The 18,912-nt window shown below is 43.6% G+C and overlaps 2 protein-coding genes across 20 annotated transcripts in view; one reads left to right on the top strand and one right to left on the bottom strand.

The window, feature by feature from the left end:
• RAVER2 (ribonucleoprotein, PTB binding 2) overlaps window positions 1-4,049 on the top strand; it is a 138,434-nt gene extending 134,385 nt beyond the window's left edge. For all 3 annotated transcript variants that reach the window (XM_067006669.1, XM_059045521.2, XM_059045513.2), the window contains exon 12: window positions 1,765-4,049. In XM_067006669.1, coding sequence (XP_066862770.1) covers window positions 1,765-1,911 — 147 coding nt within the window. In that variant the 3' untranslated portion in view covers window positions 1,912-4,049. The remainder of the gene's footprint in view (window positions 1-1,764) is intronic.
• The window catches only part of JAK1 (Janus kinase 1), a 251,537-nt gene continuing 236,670 nt past the window's right edge, over window positions 4,046-18,912 (bottom strand). For 15 of the 17 annotated variants that reach the window (XM_067006579.1, XM_067006588.1, XM_067006570.1 and 12 more), the window contains 13 exons: window positions 17,677-17,820; window positions 16,903-16,990; window positions 16,295-16,422; window positions 15,547-15,682; window positions 14,322-14,473; window positions 11,232-11,382; window positions 11,015-11,109; window positions 9,751-9,943; window positions 8,881-9,005; window positions 8,336-8,508; window positions 6,585-6,702; window positions 6,222-6,332; window positions 4,046-5,482 (listed from right to left, as the gene is read on the bottom strand). In XM_067006579.1, coding sequence (XP_066862680.1) covers window positions 5,387-5,482; window positions 6,222-6,332; window positions 6,585-6,702; window positions 8,336-8,508; window positions 8,881-9,005; window positions 9,751-9,943; window positions 11,015-11,109; window positions 11,232-11,382; window positions 14,322-14,473; window positions 15,547-15,682; window positions 16,295-16,422; window positions 16,903-16,990; window positions 17,677-17,820 — 1,710 coding nt within the window. In that variant the 3' untranslated portion in view covers window positions 4,046-5,386. The remainder of the gene's footprint in view (window positions 5,483-6,221; window positions 6,333-6,584; window positions 6,703-8,335; window positions 8,509-8,880; window positions 9,006-9,750; window positions 9,944-11,014; window positions 11,110-11,231; window positions 11,383-14,321; window positions 14,474-15,546; window positions 15,683-16,294; window positions 16,423-16,902; window positions 16,991-17,676; window positions 17,821-18,912) is intronic. The other 2 variants (XM_067006650.1, XM_067006647.1) reach the window with 1 other exon arrangement.

The following is an 18,912-nucleotide window of genomic DNA, read 5'->3' as shown; positions in this document are numbered from 1 at the left end:
GTGGGATGGGAGCTCCCATCCCAATTGTATTTTTGTTTGCTACAGTCCAGTGGAATTCATGAATGCAAGCCCCACTGGCTATCAGAGCCAGATGACCCAGGGACTATTCCTTGGGTGTCAGACATAAAAGCCAGGGTACAGACGTGTACAAGCTCCTTGCAGGGAGATACTAGTGACTGGAGTGAACTGGAAGGAGAAGGTGGGGGAGGTGTCCTTCAGCTTCCCCAGTCTCTGGGGAAGATTGCTGCTGCTCCTAGCACCTGCTAGATTAGGAGCCCAGCTTTAGGCAGCAGCTTTTAAAATGTGCAGATGAACTTCTTTCAGGGGAGGACTGGGAGATGGGCAATTCTGCCTGCTTCCTCTGCACCTGGCCCTGAGGAGACAGTCACAGTGAGCGCTGTGTGCCCATTAAGAATGCTTCTTTATTATCTATAGCCTTGTGGATCTCATGAACACAAGCCATGCTGGCTTTCAGAGCTAGGTATTTTGGGAACCCATACCTCCAGTGGGAGTCTTAAAAGTTGGAGCACTAGATTTGGAATCCAAACCCTTCACTCCTCAGGGAGAAGCTAAGAATTGGGAATTCTCCTGATGCACAGTGCTGTGCCAGGGTTGGGGTGTATGGTGAGACTGTATACTGGCCTTTCCTACCCATTTTGGTGTGGGTATTTATTTTCTCATTTGTTTAATACGTAGGAGCTGCCCAGCTAGTTTCTGGATCTCTTTTAGAGGGAACTGTTCCATGTGTAGCTGTACATCTGGCACATCCATGGAAGGAGGGGAGCTCTGGAGCCTTCTTGGTCATCTCTACCATATCCCTCTTCTTAACATGGATGACTGAGAACTGCTTTATCTACAAGGGCAGACAGACTCATCATCTGTCCCCTCTGAAGTTGAACCCGGTTTTAAAAATTGTGGCCATTGTTGGTTCAAATATTATTGTAATTTTAATTGTAATGTGAGACGGCTCTTCCGTATTGCTAGAAGCTTTCCTTATGAGTCATTTCTACATTCTTGTATAGTAGGTTAGTTACATAATTATTCAGTAAGTTTGTCACACATAGTATTTGTAAAAGCTAAAACAGAGGAATTAGGTGGTCATAGGGTTGTGCTACATAATCTGATTTAATGTATTGATTACTGTGACTACTTGTGAGGAACATTTTGGCCCTTCTTATCATGAACCCTTCCGGATTAGAATATCTGAGATGGAACCCGGAAATATGCATTTTAACAACTTTTCCAGGTGATTATTCTGTGGACTAAAGTTTGAGTTCATATTGCTCTCTAGAACGTTTCACTAGCTATTTTGTTGACATCATTTGCTAGTTTTCGTACCTACTGGTTTATTCTCTTGCCACATCTTTTATTACTAGATGAACTTAACATCTAAGTTGATATGCGGTTCAATTCCTTAGCCATGCTCCTTCCTCAGAGGAATACTGGTATCCAGTACTGGTATTCTGATTCACTGGGGTTTAACTATGTACAAACAGCAGAAGCAACTATACTGTCACTTTTCTTTCCTGAAAATGTGGGGAGTAGAGGGAGAGAGGGCATTAAGAAGCTGGTTTGTATTTTTCAGAAGTTCCACAAGTGATTTTGATTATAGAAATTTTTTGTGCAGTTTTTTGGATAACTTTTGTTATTTATCCTGCTATTCTGTTTTTACACCAAACCACAGTAGAATTGCTTTTCTTATATCTTTAACAAACCAATTTTAATTTAGATTTTAGCATTAGTTATGGTTTCTTTTTCTAATAGGTATCATCTTTAAGAAATGAAAAGCGAGGCTCATCATATCTCGTCTCTGCCCCAGAAGGTGGTTCAGTGGAATTTGTTGACCAGCATTCTCAGGGCACAGGAGCATATTACATGGAAACCTACTTAAAAAAGAAGCGAGTATACTGAGTTAAGTTCTCTCCTTATAAACTCATAAGGTTCTTTGCAGTATCTCTGCTGTTCATAGCTGCCTTAACTACATTCAAATTAGCCATATCCTTTAAATACGGGTTTCTAATTTCCCAGAAGGAACTGTGTTGTGCAGCAGGCAGAATTGCCAAATTAAAAAAATAAGTAGCAATAAGAAGAGACATCAATTGAGGACATATTCCACTAGAATTAGATGCATCTTAATGTGATATTAACTTACAGTCCATTGGAGAAATTAACATGTTCCAATATTCCTTGTTTAGGACTGGGAATAATTTTGACACCACATATAAAAGTTTGAAGCAATAAATGGGAAACATTCTTGTTTCCTGGGCCTTAGAATAAATTTCTTATAAGCCAGTGTGCATTCCAGTTTATCGATACTTCCCCTAGAAGTAATCTCATTTCAGATTTTTAGAATTTTTCCTAGAATTACAAGAATGCAAGTACACAATGCAGTGATTGGTAATGTTATAAAGATGCTCTACATACAAACTTAATTATTACCCCCACACCAGTCATACAGTATAAAACTCAAACACAGAGTGACAGTGACATCCAAGGTATACACTACTACAGATGCTTTACTCTTATTATTTACCATTTATACCTCTTGTGAAAAACACAAGGTGTTTTGTTTTTAAGTAGCTTTGCTGATCTAATTTCAGGGACTGGCAAACTACTCCCTGCAGTCAAAAAACAGTCCTCCAGCTGTTTTTGTACTGCCTGCAAGCTAAGAATGATGTTTACATTTTTAAATGTTTGGAGGAAAAAAAAATGTATGACTTGAAATTCAGATTTCAGTGTCCATACATAAAATTTTATTGGAACACAACCATGCTCATTCACTTACATATCATGTATGGCTAACTTCTGTGCTACAATGGCAGAGCTAAGTGGCTGCAAAGCCTAAATTATTTACTATCTGGCCCTTTATAAAGTTCGAAGACTCCTGATCTAATACCATTAATTCCCTAATCCTTTTATTTCACACCTACAAAAAGACCTTTAACTTTTACAACAGATTTGTAAGTGGCAGGGAACAAAGGTTTCTGTGTCTTAATTTCATAGCATAGTGAGGATTCATTTACTAGAACAGGGCACATTTTGGTCATCAGATGCCCTATTTCCACAATATAGTAAAGCAGTCAATTCTGCCCTTTCTGAGGGAGTGTTATGGAGTAACAGTATTTATAACCATTTTGAGATAATAAGCTATACCTCATCCTCTGCTTTGTCTATTATCCTTTTGCAGTGTGTTAGGCTGAAAAATTATCAGCTGTTTCACCCAATTTACTTTTGAAAGAATTGTGTTTTATTGCATATAGCTTTTGAATCACCATTTCCTGAAGACCTTGGTATTAAATGCATGAGAAACCCTTTTGCTATCTAGAAACTTCTAAGTTTGTTCTTTGTTATGAGACATTAATTGATGATGTGGAGTTTAGGGGTCTCAGTGATCCTAGTCTTTTGAAATAAAATCATTAAATATCTTATATTTAGGGGACTTATTGACTATGATAGAAGATATCTCTTCTGTTTTAATTATGAAGTTTAAAATTGGTACACATGTATGATTTATAAAGAATTTTACTTGGTCTAATGTATTGCCTATATTAACTTCTATTGGCAAATGACAGCTAGAAAGTTAAATTATTAGATAATTTCTAATAAGTATACTACCTATAAATAACTGATCAGGATAGGCATCACTCAATTCTGACTCAGCAGATGAATAATGGGTTCTCCATGCTCTGCACTTCTTCCCATTTTCCTGTTGCATTGAGCTTCTTCAGTGCTTTGTCACACCTCTATGACAGTACAAATAGAAGAAAGGGAAGATGGTGAATTTTAAAAATGCAAGCAGGAAGAGGTTGAAAGAACTAAAAGGTATTTTGGGTTAGCAAGTGTGGGTCTACCATCTGTACTGGCCTGTGCCCCATTATTGTTGGGACACAACAGATAAGTACAAATCAAGTGGTGTGGTGTTAGTAATAAGGACCATTACCAATGCTCTCCCCACCCTCAGCCTATATACTGTTATTTTTCTATGTAAACAAATTGTTTGAAATGCTTTGAAAATGAACTCTTAATATTAAAAGGCACATGCATGTGAAGTCTCTAGTATATTTATTTGTATAAAGAGTAAACAAAGTGCATGTAGGGTGGCCACAGGTTTGACACGGACCTTGGTGATGTAGGGTTACTAGACAGATTTGAATGGCTGTTGCCATTGAATGAATACACAACTCTTTTTCAGGCTCAAAGGTGAAAAGTAATGGTATCAAACAAATGCTAGACAGCATCAACAAAAAGTTTTTCAGACTCCTGGTCAAAAAGATCTTAATGTTTCACATTGAATCAGAGATTTGACATTTTTGATTACCCAGCTACCTCCAAGCAAACTGAAAACTGCCTAGTGGATCCTGAACTCCATAGTGCTTCTAGCTGGGTCTTTCAAGTTTTGCGCCATAGGGTGATGGTCAAAATAGTGATCAACTCTTGTAGATGGATGGTAAGTACTGAAACACTAAGAACAGTGCAATGTACATGGTATATATGCATTCAGCATCCAAAACCAATGCTGGCACAGCTTGCCCCAAAGTGGTAGAGTTATAAAAGGATACACATTGACATTTCTGAAAAGCAGGTATAACAGCATCAAGGTTCTTGGAATCAATTCTGATTAAAGGTATACATACTGTTTAGGGAAGCACTGGCACAGGTTTAGTTCTCAAGAATCAACATCATGCAGCAAAGTATCTATTCCACAGCTGCCCCACTGGGTATGACCAGTTTTCTCAAAAATGGGTACTGCTGGTCACCCAAGGGGACAGGAGCTAAGCCACTGCAGAAACAACTCAAAGTTTATGTCCTACTGTTGACAGGGATACACTCATCTTTGTATAGCAACAACAGTATACTAACTGGTATCTAATATTTCAAGAATGTTTCATCTATCACTGTTTAGATATTGAAATTTGAGGGCATATTAGAGTATCGGCCAAGTCCATCAATCTTTACCTTTGATTTACGTGCCAGAAAAACATTTCACATCAACTGGCAGCTAAGAAAAAGCAATCATCTTGAGACTACGTTGGTCAGCTCCTCTTGTTTTGAAAAATCCCATTCTGGTACTCAATTGTGATAGTAAACTAACCAGAAGAAACAGTGGTATATTCTTTCCAAAAGGAGGAGTCATTAAGTGCTTTCTAATATTTTGGTTGTCATTATTTGTCACTATGTTACTGGTACCAAATTTAAAGAGGAAGTACTTACACATATTAAGCACCACACAGTGTGCTGTATACGCGGATACGTACCCCAGTATCTCTTTAGACAGAATACAGACTTTTTCCAGTTAGAACACATTTTTTTTTTTTAAATGGCTTGGGTATTGGTTGGGGGTAGGAGGACTTGATACACAGTAGAATTTAAATTTTATTCATGCTTCTTATTTTAGAAGCACTTCAAATCCCTCAATAAGGTTCTGAAAGGTTGTCCGATTGGATGGTTGGAATTCCCAGCATTTTCTCATAAGTTGATAAACCTGTAAAAAGAAAAAATAACAACAGTAAAAATGTTTAGGAGCTTTTTAAAAAAATTATAGGGACACCAAGAAGAACATAATTTTGAAAATGTGAATGACTTCCCTTAATAAATAATACTAGAAAACAAAATATTTGAGTAACTTAAAATACAGAAAATGTGACACATCTATAATTAGTTCATAAATAACATTTTAACATTTGAGAAGCTCATGACTTAACTGACCTTGCAAAAAAATCCAGGTCATTAATCACTATAAACCAGTTTAAGGGTGAAGTTATACCTCAGTTTAGACTCCAAATTTCCTTACCAGCTGCTTCATTCTTTGGCTTAAACATACATTTACATAGTCTACAGAGTTAGTCTTAAAGGCTCAGTTCAGTTAGAAATACAGAAAACTGAATGTCACAATGCTGTTGATAAGTGGGATAAACTTACATACAAAAATGCAGTTATATGTATTTGTCACAGGAAGGCTATACCAACATATGCTCCTTTAGGGTGCTCACTGAGGTGAGCCTACTTCTGAAGGGAATCCCTTACTTTGAACAAAACTTGTGGCTGTCATCTGCCCAAAGATGATTTTCTCAGATATCTTATCTGAAATTCAGCTTCAGAAAACTATTTTAGAAGAGTTTTCTACTCATTCCTGCTCCCCTACTCCAATCCCATGCTGGATAACTCAAGCAGTGAAAACAGTAAAAACTGAGTTTTATTACTGTGAAATGGCCCATAAATACCTCTTCTGGACAGTTACGTGGACAAGGCAAACGTTTTCCTTCTTTTAATGTATTCACAAGTCTTGTTACTGTCATCTGGCCATGAGTTGGGCCTATCATTTTCAGGAACAACTATGTAAAATAAAACCAAACAAAATATTTTACTTTGTACATATTTATATAAACACCAGATAAATTAAGGTAAAATTTCTAGAATTGGAAATTAAAACAATAAAAAGGCTTTAAAAATGAAAGTCCAAGACAATTTTCCTTTCCATTATAACACACTGATTGGATTCCATTTAAGAATGAAACTTACAAAGCAGAAGGATGGACACATTTTAAGTGGGTGCTAGATTCAAACGAAGGACAAGTAAGACTTACCGCCATGGGACTGGAATCTGAATCACAGTAAGTAAGCAGCTCATGCAGAGTTACTCCAAAAGACCAGACATCAGAGGCGATATAAAACTTACACTGAATTAAACATTCTGGAGCATACCTGAAAGAAAGCAGAACTTGAAACTTCATTTCCTGGGAAGGATATTCCAAAAAGCAATCAGCGCTCTCGTTTTTCTTAGAATTTAATATTCTAAGACATTTAAGTGTGTATTATGCATCAGTCACACATAAGCTGCTGTGGTCCACATCTGATATGTGGACAATACCCCTATGGGCTCTCATTACACATTTGCTCCCAAATATCAGTCAGACAAGTCTGTGCTTCTTATTTCGCAGAGCATAGGCTCTCCATGGGGAGGGGATAGGGGGAGGAGGTGATGACGACAGGCCCAGGCTTCATTTGCCTGCAAGCTTAGATTGAGTCAGCAGTGAATTACTGCCCAGTCCTCTTCCAACGTCAGCTGTTTTGGTGAGTGACACCCAATTGCCTGAGCCAGAAACTGAGGCATCCCGATATGCAGTCTCATAAAAACTTCTCAAACCTATTCACTTCTCCTAAACCCCACCATCGCTGTCCAAATCACTGTCCTAGTTGACACCATCACTGGCTCCGGCCAAATTAGACTCCCTGGCTCCAGTCTTGCTCCTCTCCTTCCCACAGTGATCTTTTTCAACAGAAGTCCCTGTCCTTAATTCCCCCAACAGCAACCCAAAGCTCTTGGGATGGAGTCCCAGCTCCATAACTCAGCATCCAGCGCATTGCCTTAGCAACCGCCAAGACCTCCCTTCATGATCCAGCCACACGGAGCTGATTCCAGTTCCTAGGATAGCCACTGCTCTGTCTCACTCTTGCCATCACACATGCCGTCTTCTAACCATCTTTACAAACCCCCAGGAATCTTTTAAGGCCTTATTTTAAAAGAACCTCCAGAAAACCAAGCCTGAACCCTTTTCTGGTTATGGTACCACGAAATTAATTGGCTGCCTCACCCATTAAATTCTAAACCTGGTTGGCTTGTTCACCCTTGTTATCTCTAGTACCTGGCACAAAGCAGGGCCTTGATACATATTTCTTTAACGAATAAATGGAGGTATGGCCTCCTTGGGTGGGAGAGACCCATGTCGTGTCCATACAAGGATGTACCTCGTGGTGCCAGTCAGTTCTACAGGACAGCATAGAGTGGAGACTTTAGCAGCTTCCCCCTTGGATAGTGTTCCAGGCTGAGAGGGGTCAAAGTCAGGGTGTGGCCCACCAACCAGGATACTCTGGTGATTCATGAGAAGATGGCCAAGCTTCTTATGGATTTTTGCTCTGTTATGTCCAGGCTCTACCTGAATCTGCCAATGCCTACTCGTCACCTCCTTCCTGTCATCTTCCTGCCCCCTCCTCCTACCTGCCCTCCAGGTTTCCTCTGCATGGATGTGATTACTCCAGCTATTAACAGTTTTAAGAACTGTCAGAGGAATGCCTTCTCCAGGCAAGATGGAGATGCTGAGCGCTGTGAGATTTCTTCCTTGGAAGATGTTTTCCTATGAAGCTCAGGCATTTCTGCGGGTTGCTTTCAGTAAAACAGCTTAAAAGATGTTTCTTGAAGGCAAAAATCAGTCAATTCCAAATGATCTAAGTCTTTTTCTAATCTGGACTAGTAAGAGACATTAACATAGCTAGAAAGGACCTATCAGAACAGTGGAAACCCTATGGAGCGCTGATGAAATCTGTTTGATTCAGTTACCAAAACACAGGGCTGTCCCGATCGTCCTTGACTGTGTAGTACTCCTTATCAGTTTCAATGGCTTTGGTTAGACCAAAGTCCCCAATTTTCACTTGGTGTTCACTCTCAACAAGGACATTTCTTGCTGCTAAGTCACGGTGAACGTACTGCCGAGAACCCAAATAGTCCATCCCCTGAGGGAGAGAAGAAAAGGCAGAGCACATTGCTGAAGGTCAGTTCAGATTGGATTCTGTATCTACCACTTCATAACAAAAAAATGTATATAAATGTCATTTCATTCACATATCACTTTTTTTGTTTTTACTTCTTTGCAAAAATAGTTAGACCAACCTGATTCCAAGAAATACACATTAAAGAAACCATATTAACAAATCAGTTCACTTTCTTAGCAGAGGCTAATTTTCAATCCAAATCATGCAGAACAAAATAAACTCAGTACAATTATTGGAAATTATTTTCCACTTGCAGCCTAATTACAAACCAATTACCCAGGACAGAGTGCCTGGTTTTTAAAGTTTTACCAGGCTCTTTTTTTTTCTTTTTACCTTACAAATCTGAACGGCATATTTTATCTGCTGTTTGAGGTTAATTTTGTTCTTATTCTTTGGAAGATACTCCTTAAGACTTCCCGAAGGCAGAAATTCCATGATGAGCTTAATACCATTTCCTCCTGTTTAGAAAAAAGAAACGAAAAATCAAAAAAACCATCAGTACAAGGTTGCCAAATGAAGGAACTGTGGGAGTGAAGGGCACAGGATCTGGAGACAGAGGACCTGAATCACAGGCAAGTTGCTTAACCTCATAGGTTTCAGAGTCTTGGGATCCTCAGCAGTGAACAGGGTACCTACCCTAGAGTCATCAGCGCTCACTGAGACAAGACAATGTTCTGCAAACCACTAGGCAAATGATGATTTTTAAAAATTATGAGCCACATCATCTCACTACCAATTTTAAAATATAATACATGAGTATTGTACTGGCTTGTAAAAAAGATACACTTATTAGTAAACACTACCTGCCACCTTGATTTAGAAAACAAAGTACCCTGCTTAGTGCTGGATCAAAGGAACAGGGAAAGGGGAGGAGTGGGCCTCAGTTTCATCTGGTCTCTGTGCCCTCGTGTGCAAATACCAGGACAGGGGAAGTCCAATCCCCAGTGTGGGTGTAGGAACAGCCAAGAGGGACAATGCTGGAATCACCCCCCGCCTGGGGGGAAGGCTGGGCAGCTTTCCCGGGAGCTCTGCAGCTGAGGGTTCTGACAGTGCATACTGCTTCGAAGCCCTAGAGCTCCGGGGGCCATCAGCTAGCACTCAGGCAGCCCAGATAAGGCCAAGGGCACTGCCTGCTCAGCAATGGCCTTCATGACCCCAGACAGTCACTCAGTCTTTAAACTAACCCCACTTTGCACAACATACCGTCTTCTGTGCAGATGCCTTTATACTTCACAATGTTCTCATGATAAAGGTTTCTTAAGATTTCAATTTCCTTCTTCAGATCAGCTATGTGGTTCCCTCCGCTCTCAGGCTTCAGGGATTTGACGGCCACCTGCTCCCCTGTATTGTCCCCCTCAGGGTCATACCTGCAGAGTTCAACCTTCCCAAAGTGGCCCTGGAGGGAAAGATGCACGTGCTTGATCAGAGAAGCCCCAGCCTGGGCCAGCAGGACACACTTCAAAGATGAGCCTTGCTCCTCGTGCTGTTCCCCTGAAGGTGGGGGTGCACGCACAGTCTGACCCTGCAGGTAGCAAGCTCCTACCTGGGCTCTTCCCCACTTGGCTTACCTGCCATTCCTTCTTCTATTACTGAGCTAAGACAAGAAAAGGATCAAGTGACTGGTGAACCAACACATCAATCCCAATTTCCATGAAAGTGTAACCCAAAAGGAAATGAAGGTTATTTCTGGACATGCAGGACAACCTTGGCATTCTTTGACAGCCCTGGGTCCACGCTACAGGAGGCACCACAATGTGGCTACAAAGAGCAAGGCATGAGGAGTCTTTAGAAGACGTGGATTAGATCCCAGCTAAGCCACCTGCTAGTGATTCGAGCCTGGTCACCCCATCTTCCGAGCTGGCTCCAGAGGTGCTCAATGTATACAGTGGTAATAAACCCTTGGGGATGCTGTGAGGAAGCAGGAACACTGTGCCTGTAGAATGCCCAGCACTTGGCCTTGGCACATGGCGGGTACTCAAGTTGGCACAGCCTTTATTAACTACAGAAAATCTGTATAAAGATGCAAATTCCAATAGCTTCTCTAGTCACATTTACTGTCAGGAAACTGCCACTCAAGGTCCAGAGGAAAAGCTAAAATTCTATTTCAGTGTTCTGTGAAATAAATCCATCCCTCATTTAAGCAGCCTCACAGGATATGTATTCCCAGAAAAGTCAGAGGTAGGGACTTTTCTATTTCCACCATATCTATATCCATCCCCCATGGATGGATCCCCCCCTTTTCATTCTCTTTGTCCCTTAGAGACTAAGTCTCCCAAGGGAGCTGATCAATGTCCTGTGTGCATGGACAGGCTGCCACCGTGTGTCAAATGGAAAAACACACAATCCTAAAGAAAACACAGTAAGATGCTTTCTCCTATAAACTTTGACCCAAAATGAGAGAGAATGGAGAGCAGCTTTAGATATCCATAGAGGTGAAGTGGTCAGCAGGCACTCGAGTATAACTTGCCTCTCCCAAGTCACGTATCCTCTTTAAGAACCGCTTTTCAAAATGTGTGGGATCCACTTCAGTTGCTGGCTTTTTTTCTGATACGATGTCTGGATCTAACAGAAGAGAAAAAAAAACATGTTAAAAAGGAGTGATTGCCCCTCACAGGCTCCTTGTTATCCCTCCCTCCCCCAGGCATTGGCTGGTCTTGGTTAAACAGCTCAAGGCAGAGTCTTACTCTGCTCCTCCAGCTTATTGATGTCTCTCATGATGGCTCGGAAGAAGGGTCTCTGGTTGGGGTCGTAGTTCATGCAGCGGGTCATAAGGTCAGCTAGCTCCTTACAAGACGGAGTCACTGGCCTGCACCGGCTTTCATAGAATCTCTCTTTCTGCAAAGAAGAGGACCACATGAAAGAAACCAAAGGAACCACTCACAAACCTTTTAGCCCCAGGTCAGAAAGAGTTACCTAACAATCCCTAATTTAATTCCCAACAGCTTTGCTTAAAAGTAGACGTCATTTTCCATTGTATATATGTGCCACATCTTCTTTATCCATTCATCCGATGATGGACACTTAGGTTGCTTCCATCTCCTGGCTACTGTAAACAGTACTGTGATGAACATTGTGGTACATGACTCTTTTTGAATTATGGTTTTCTCAGGGTATATGCCCAGTAGTAGGATTGCTAAGCTGTGACAGAGTGAGAGTCATGGACATATATACACTACCAAATGTAAAATAGATAGCTAGTGGGGGGTGGCCGCATAGTACAGGGAGATCAGCTCGGTGCTTTGTGACCACCTAGAGGGGTGGGATAGGGAGGGTGGGAGGGAAGGAGACACAAGAGGGAAGAGATATGGGAACATATGTATATGTATAACTGATTCACTTTGTTATAAAGCAGAAACTAACACACCATTGTAAAGCAATTATACTCCAATAAAGATGTTAAAAAAAAAAGTAGACGTCATAAACGTGGGTGCTAATGCTGCCTTTCTCTAGCTGTGGGAAATCTTAGTCCTGGATACTAAAATAATCCAAATTCAAGGAAAACAGGCAGTATATCCCACCCAGTCCCAAATAAGTTGTATTCCAACAAAGTCATGCAACCTTCTGGAATATGATTTGGCAACATGTGTAGAAATCTTCAGATTCTTCAAATTCTCATTAACTGCAGTTATTGAACGACTCAGAAATAAGTCAGACAGAAACAAAGATTTATGTTTAAAGATATTCCCTGCAGAATTAGACAGAACATTACAAATTTGAAAACAACCTCAATGCCAAATATAAAATTAGTTAAATAAATCAGAGTTTAATGAAACAATGAACTCTTACATCAAATTAGTAAAAACTGTAGGACACATTTAATCGTATAGCAAAGTACTCACAACATTAAATGAAAAACTATACAACATTAAATGAAAAAATAACTAGTATGGTCCCAAGTTTGTTTAAAAAAAGAGAGACATAAACAGACTGGAATGCAATATGCCAAAGTGTTAACTATTAGTTAGGGGTGACCAGAATATGTGATTAATAATTTCTTTTTTAAAAATAGTTTTCTCAATTCTCATCAACGGAATTAATACTTTAAAATTCTGAAACGAATAATTGATGCCGTTTTTAAAAAATTAAGTGAATTTGCTTCACTTTAGGCTCTGGTCTGTAGCTGACTCTCAAGGGTACTAGTTTCTCTTCTGGTCCCTGTGGGTCCTAGGGTGGGGTGGGGGCAGGCCCCAGAGGAGAGGAGGAAGACGGGTTGGAATTAAGGAGCTGAGAGCTCCCCCTGCCTTGGAGTGTCTCTCACTCTTCCAGGCTCCAGTAGAGCCAGCGGGACAGGTCGCCCAATCCACCCAAGGGTACCTGGGAGAAGAGACAGACCCTCCTTTATCAAAGGGACAGACCTTTCCTTTCACCATCTCTGTATTCTGCTCAGTCCTGGGTACACAGAAGGTGCTCAATAAATACTGACTGACAGCAAAGGGTATGCTGTTTTGTTTCCAAGGAAGTTAAAAATAAAATGACTCCCAAAAGCACCAGGTGAAAATCTTAAATACAGATCTATGGATGTGACGGTTTCTCTGTTGGTTTTAGCTTAACTCCTCTTTCCCAAGTCCTGCACCATGTTCACCTGGCAAAAGGCTAACAGGTTAAAGGTTCTTTCACCTCTTCAGTATCTCCTCCACGTGCACCCTCCACTCTGGATCCTCACTGCCACTTCCTGGTTCAGGCTGTCACCACTGAGAGCCTCAGAGCAAGAGGCCTTTCCTCAGCCTGTCCATCCAGTCCTCAACCTGTCCATCCAACAACCATCCAGATAAACTGTGCCCAGTCTGGTCTCCGAGCACCTGGCTCCCCCACCCAAACTCTTCAATGCCCCACATCACCCCCAGTAAAATTCTGCAGCCCGGCATTCAGGGCCTCTATACAATCAGACCTCAAAGGACCCTTCCCACCTTTTTACCTGTCACTCCTCTCCACACTCTAGGCAAATGAAACCACTCACTGCTCCCTGTAGACAACTGAAATGCCACCCTCCCTTGGACTTTGATCATTCCCTCCCAGCTAAAAGTGATGCCTGCCCCTCTAAACACACAAGACACATCCCAATAATCCAAGCAGTGAGTTGGGATCAGTGGTCCTTCACTGTAACTTTCACTGCTTTATCCCTTTGGAGTTAAAGCCTCCACTAGCTTTCTGCAAGTGAACACGAGAAAAGGGTCAGTCTCGAAGTTTTGCATTCTAGCTAAGGAACCCGGGCCTTGGGCCACCTGCATCTGTTACCTGACCTGTAAAACAAGGGTAATGACACCGCCCTACCCAACATGCAGGGCTCTTAAGGTGATGATTTCAGATATTATGTGTGGAATCCTTATCACTGTTTTAGCCCAACTCTCCTACACCCTAAGGTCCTCAAGGGTAGGCAAGGCCTGTGTCTGTTTCATTGTGAACCCCCAGCTTTAACTTAGGACAATGCCTGGTACACAGGAGGAACTCAATAAATATCTGGGTGTTAATTTTGCAATGCTATAGCGATCTACTGAGCACACATTGTGTACCTGGGGCTCTACACACATTATTTACTTAATCTTCACAACAACCCTGCAAAGTAGCTATTATTTATTCCCATTTTACAGATGATGAAACCAAGGCCCAAGGAAATTAAGCAACATTTGCGAGGTCACACAGGCAGTGTAAGTTTGTGGAGAAGAGTCAAACCCGTGCCTGTCTCCTCCCACAAATGAGGCTTCTTGATAACTCCTGAGACACCCATGAGTGTCCAAGGGGTCCTCACTCAGCTCACACCCTGGAAAGCAACTCACCTCAATCAGTGTCTTGTCTTTCAAGGGGATCTCGCCATTGTAGCAGATCTCCCAGAGCGTGGTCCCAAAGCTCCATTTGTCAGCAGCCACACTCAGGTTCTTGGAGTCTTCAACACACTCAGGAGCGATCCATGGGATTCGTTCTATGCACTCTGGAAAAGACAAGAAACATTTACAGATCAGTTTCTGCAATCACCTAGAGAGTATATCACTGCCATTGCAGCAAGAACTGGGAGTTAACAAAGAAACTCTTTCAAGTAGTGTTTTCCAAACATGGACCATGGCTGCCCTGGTCCTGCAGGGAGTTTGTGAAAGGGGCGGTTTTCCAGGTCCCTCAGCCCTGGCCCTTCTAATGCATCTGTCTGAGTCAGGGCCAGCAGCTGTGTCTGTTTAACACAAACTCCCCAAGAAGGTCGTGTGAGTCAGTCTTTGAAGCTGTGGCCTCAGAAACAGCAAAGCACCCCAGGGTGGAAGCCAACACCCTGGGGAAGGAGAACAGGGGGGCACATGGACAAAGGCTTAAGAAAGAGAAGGCTGGGGAGAAGAGGCCGACAGATGCAGAGCGGGCATGGGCTTACCCCCATACTCTGCATATCGCCCTGCAAGGACCCAGGGGTGCACTGGTATCCCACGTATGACCTACAGGTAGAGCATGACCTGTGCGGCACAGCTTACAGTGTCTCAGTTCTCCTTTGGAGTCCTCAACTCATGATGACCTCATTCAAAGAGAAGCTGCAAGACTACAGCAATCGCTAAGGCACCTCCCCAAACTGCTCACTAACTACAGTGGATTTCTTGTTGTGTTTTGTTTTTAATGTTCATTGTAGTTGCTTACAGTGGATTTCAAAACAAACACAGGTAGGACCCAGGTCCCACTCCTCCTGACACATCTCTGACCACCCCAGACCCTCGGCCTCCCCTTGAACAAGGTGCTGCCCTGGCACCTTAAACACAGCTCCTTCATCACAAGACCAGACCTGCCCCAGCTGAGTTGTGTTTCTCCTACTGCACAGTCAGCTCCTTGAGGGCAGGGATGGACCCTCCCATGCGTGACACCTTCCCTGTCCCCAGGGCTGGGCAGGAGCACAGACGCCTTTTGCAGAAGTGTGCTTTCTAAAATGAGGCAGAACCCCAGCCCAGCCCCCTTCCCTGCTGGCCTGGCCCTGCCTCAGGGTCAGGGGAAGGGGATGGGTGGGGCAGGAGAGGGGAGGGAGGGAGGACACACCTTGCCTGGACAGCACAGTGACAGGGATGCCAGGGTCACTGAGCTTGATGAAGGGGCCGCACTCGCTGTCAGTGCCCTCGCGGGCCAGGAGGAGGTTTTTAGTGCACACGTTTCCGTGGACCAGATCTTTATCCTCCTGCAGAGTGAAAAGCAGAGCTCAGCAAAGTTGCCCATGGAGCTGTCCTCCTCCCCATGGTCTCTCCTGTTTTCCACAGGTCATAATCCACATTCCCCAGCCCCAGCCAGACCCAGGCAGCTTAGCTCTCCCGCCTATGATCTGTGTGACTCAGGCACATTATATAATGTCCCTTTGCTCCAGTTCCCTCATCAGTGAACCAGGGATAACAATGGAGCATGCCTCATAAGGCTTTTATGAGAATTAAAGTGATTATCAGAGCCTGAAAAACACCTGAACAGCTGAACCATGGTAAGCACTCAATAAATGTGAGCTACTATTGATGCTAACAGTTTCATTCACTCATTCAACAAGTACTGTAATATTTCTACTCTTACCATACACTGCAGTATGGAAGTCAGTCCTCTGAAGTGATAAAAAATTTCCCTCTAAGCAGGATTCATACGTAAGCACACAGAACAGCCCACGATGATGGCTTTCATTAAGTGCCAGGCACACCTGTGTTTAGGTGTAGAGCCCGGGCCCTCCAGCCTGCTTGGCTGGTACCTCATTCCTGCCTCCCCACATTCTGGTTCCTGATGGGGACCACTACAGACATCAGAACATACTTACCAAGTAACTCAGGGCGCTGGCCAGCTGTTTGGCAACTTTGAACTTCCAGGGTGTGGTGAGGACATCACTTTTCCGGTGCATGAAGAGATCCAGGGGCCCCCCCTCCACAAACTCTTCCACCATGATATCTACAAACACAAAAACAGCCACACCTGCAACCTTCTGTCCATCTGGGACAGCACCCTCCCTCATCCCCTTACGAGAGCTCACTTTAATGGCTGGTACTCCGCCTGGGGGTGCCAATGGTAGAGTGCCTCAGAGTCAGACAGGCCTGGGTTCAAGCCCTGCCTGGAGCTCCTTCTACTCTGACTCTCTGGGCAACGAACTCAGCTCACTCACTCCCCACCTCCCGAGTCTAGCACAGCGTGGGGCCCAGAGCTGGCAAGAAGTAAACACTCAAGAAATTAGTGAAAAACAGATGGGATCTAGTTCCATGTCCACTATTAACTTAAGCCAGTGATCTGCTCAGTATTTTGAATTCCTTGACTGCAAAAAGAAAGGCAAGAAGCCTGGGTGACATGAGGTGGGGTATCAGCTCCCACTCATCTTCACAGCAACCATGCTCCCTGGCCAGGGCCGACTTCCCCCTCCAAAGAGAATACACTTACTCTCCACGTCTCGGACACAAACGCCATAGAGGTACACGATGTGTTTGTGGGAGACCTGTCTCATCATGCTGGCTGCCTCAAAGAAGGCCTGTGGGAGAAAAGGACAAAGAAATGTCAAGGGCCGGCCTGCACTGGTCTGATCCTAAAGGGGCTCAGCTGAGAGGAAAGTCAGTGGATCCCAGGAAAGGTCACCACTGTCCTCATCCCAAGCCCTGAAACTACTCCCCTGGCCTCAACTACCCAGAGGCACTGCCAAGCCTCAACTGTGAGGGCCATCTAGCTGGGACATAGGACTCATTTAGAAAACCTAATAGGATGCAGAGCCAGGCTGGTGGGATAGGCTGGCTGACAACGTCCCCATTCGATATTCATGTCCACCACTTCCTCTTCCTTCAAACTTTGGGAAATAACAACGTTTGACACTATATTAGAATAAAAGGAAAACCAAGGCAGCAGATGTCTGTCAAAACTTGGCTTTATCACTCTCTAACAGTTTGTGGGATCCGGGGTAAGTCATTTTACTGCTCTCGGTTTTACTTTCCCATACTCTGAAGTGACAGCCTGGACTGCATCAGGCACTTTGAGACCATTCATCTAGAGTCTGGGGCTCCCCGGCATCTCCACATGGACCTCTAGGAAGGAAACAGGAGAGAGTGGGAAGGACAGGGAGGGACAGGCCCAAAATCAGGGCAAAGGCTCTTCTTAGCCCACTGTGCTCTACTGGCTCCAGAAATGAGGGAGGGGAGAGGGTGGGGTTATGAGGAAGACACTTGCCAGAGAAATGTCCCTGTGGCTGGGGTCTAAGACTTTGAGGATCACTTTTATTCTCTTCTCTTCGGAAGTTCCTTCGTCATCCTTGTAATCCGTGAGGGTCCCAGAGTAGATGTGTGTCCGCGTGCCTCTCCCAAGGTGCTCGCCCTGAAGGAGGAAGCAGGAGGTTAGGGTGACGATCCCCTGGGGCTTCGGTGGTGCCAGAGTCTGGGACTGAGTCTTCAGTGGGAACGCACTTCAGCAGGGATGGGGCAACGGCAAAGGGGCCCCAGGAGCTCAAGCCTCTCCAGTGCCTGGTCCTGCCAGGCCTCCAGAGGAAACAAAAAGCTACTTGGCCAAACACAGCTGTGGCACTCCCTGGGCCCCAGGAAACAATCTTCATATTCGTTGAACAGCAACCCGCTATCTACCTCCAGGAACAGCCTGGGGCCGAAACATAACCCTGACCTTTCACAAAACTTCCAACAGTGCCATCAAAAGCCACCAACATCAGCCCCCCCAAGGCCTCCAGAACAGACTCAGAGAGGACCTCCCACCCCCTCGCCCAGGAGGCTCCTCCACTCACAGGCTGGGGTACAAAGAGAACAGGGCTTGTGAGCCCTACTGCTTGCTGGCCTTTTAACTTAGAGACCTCCTTTCATCACGCTCAATCGGGACCCATTTTCTGTAAATGGGTTAACAATGCACCTGCCTCGTAGGGCTGGTGTAAGAATCAAATGAGGAACTAGGTAGAACAGCTCCTGGCGCACAGTGGGTAGAAGCCAATCCACTGGGCCAGTGCGTTTTGTCTGATCGCCCTCTCACACCTATTCATTTTCTATCCATCTACCTAATGCCTGGGTGCACATGTGCATGCTTTCAAATCAGTGATACAATTCATACATGCATATGCCCTAGCAATCCCCAGAGGAAGGTGATGTGAAGACAGAGGCAGAGGCTGGAGGTACAGGCCTCAGTTTCCCCACATATGAAAAGGGATAATAAAACCAAATGAGCAGCATAAGAACTAAATGAGATCACCTGCTCAAGGCCCCAGACATATAATGATCTGTCTCTAAGGACCTTCCAGCTTAAGCTTTAATAATTATGGTTTAAATACTCTTAATATTTGAAAATCAAAATGTGATTCATGAAACTCAGGCATTGTCAAGCTATTGACATTAACCCCACACAACTTATTATTTGGAGTTCTATCATTCTATTATGCTAGGACCGCCTAAAAAAGCAGAAAATGCATTG

Source organism: Kogia breviceps, chromosome 1 (genome assembly GCF_026419965.1).
Source record: "Kogia breviceps isolate mKogBre1 chromosome 1, mKogBre1 haplotype 1, whole genome shotgun sequence".
NCBI lineage: Eukaryota > Metazoa > Chordata > Mammalia > Artiodactyla > Physeteridae > Kogia > Kogia breviceps.
The sequence above is the reverse complement of the archived record's forward strand: the minus strand, read 5'-3'. Positions and strand labels throughout refer to the sequence as shown.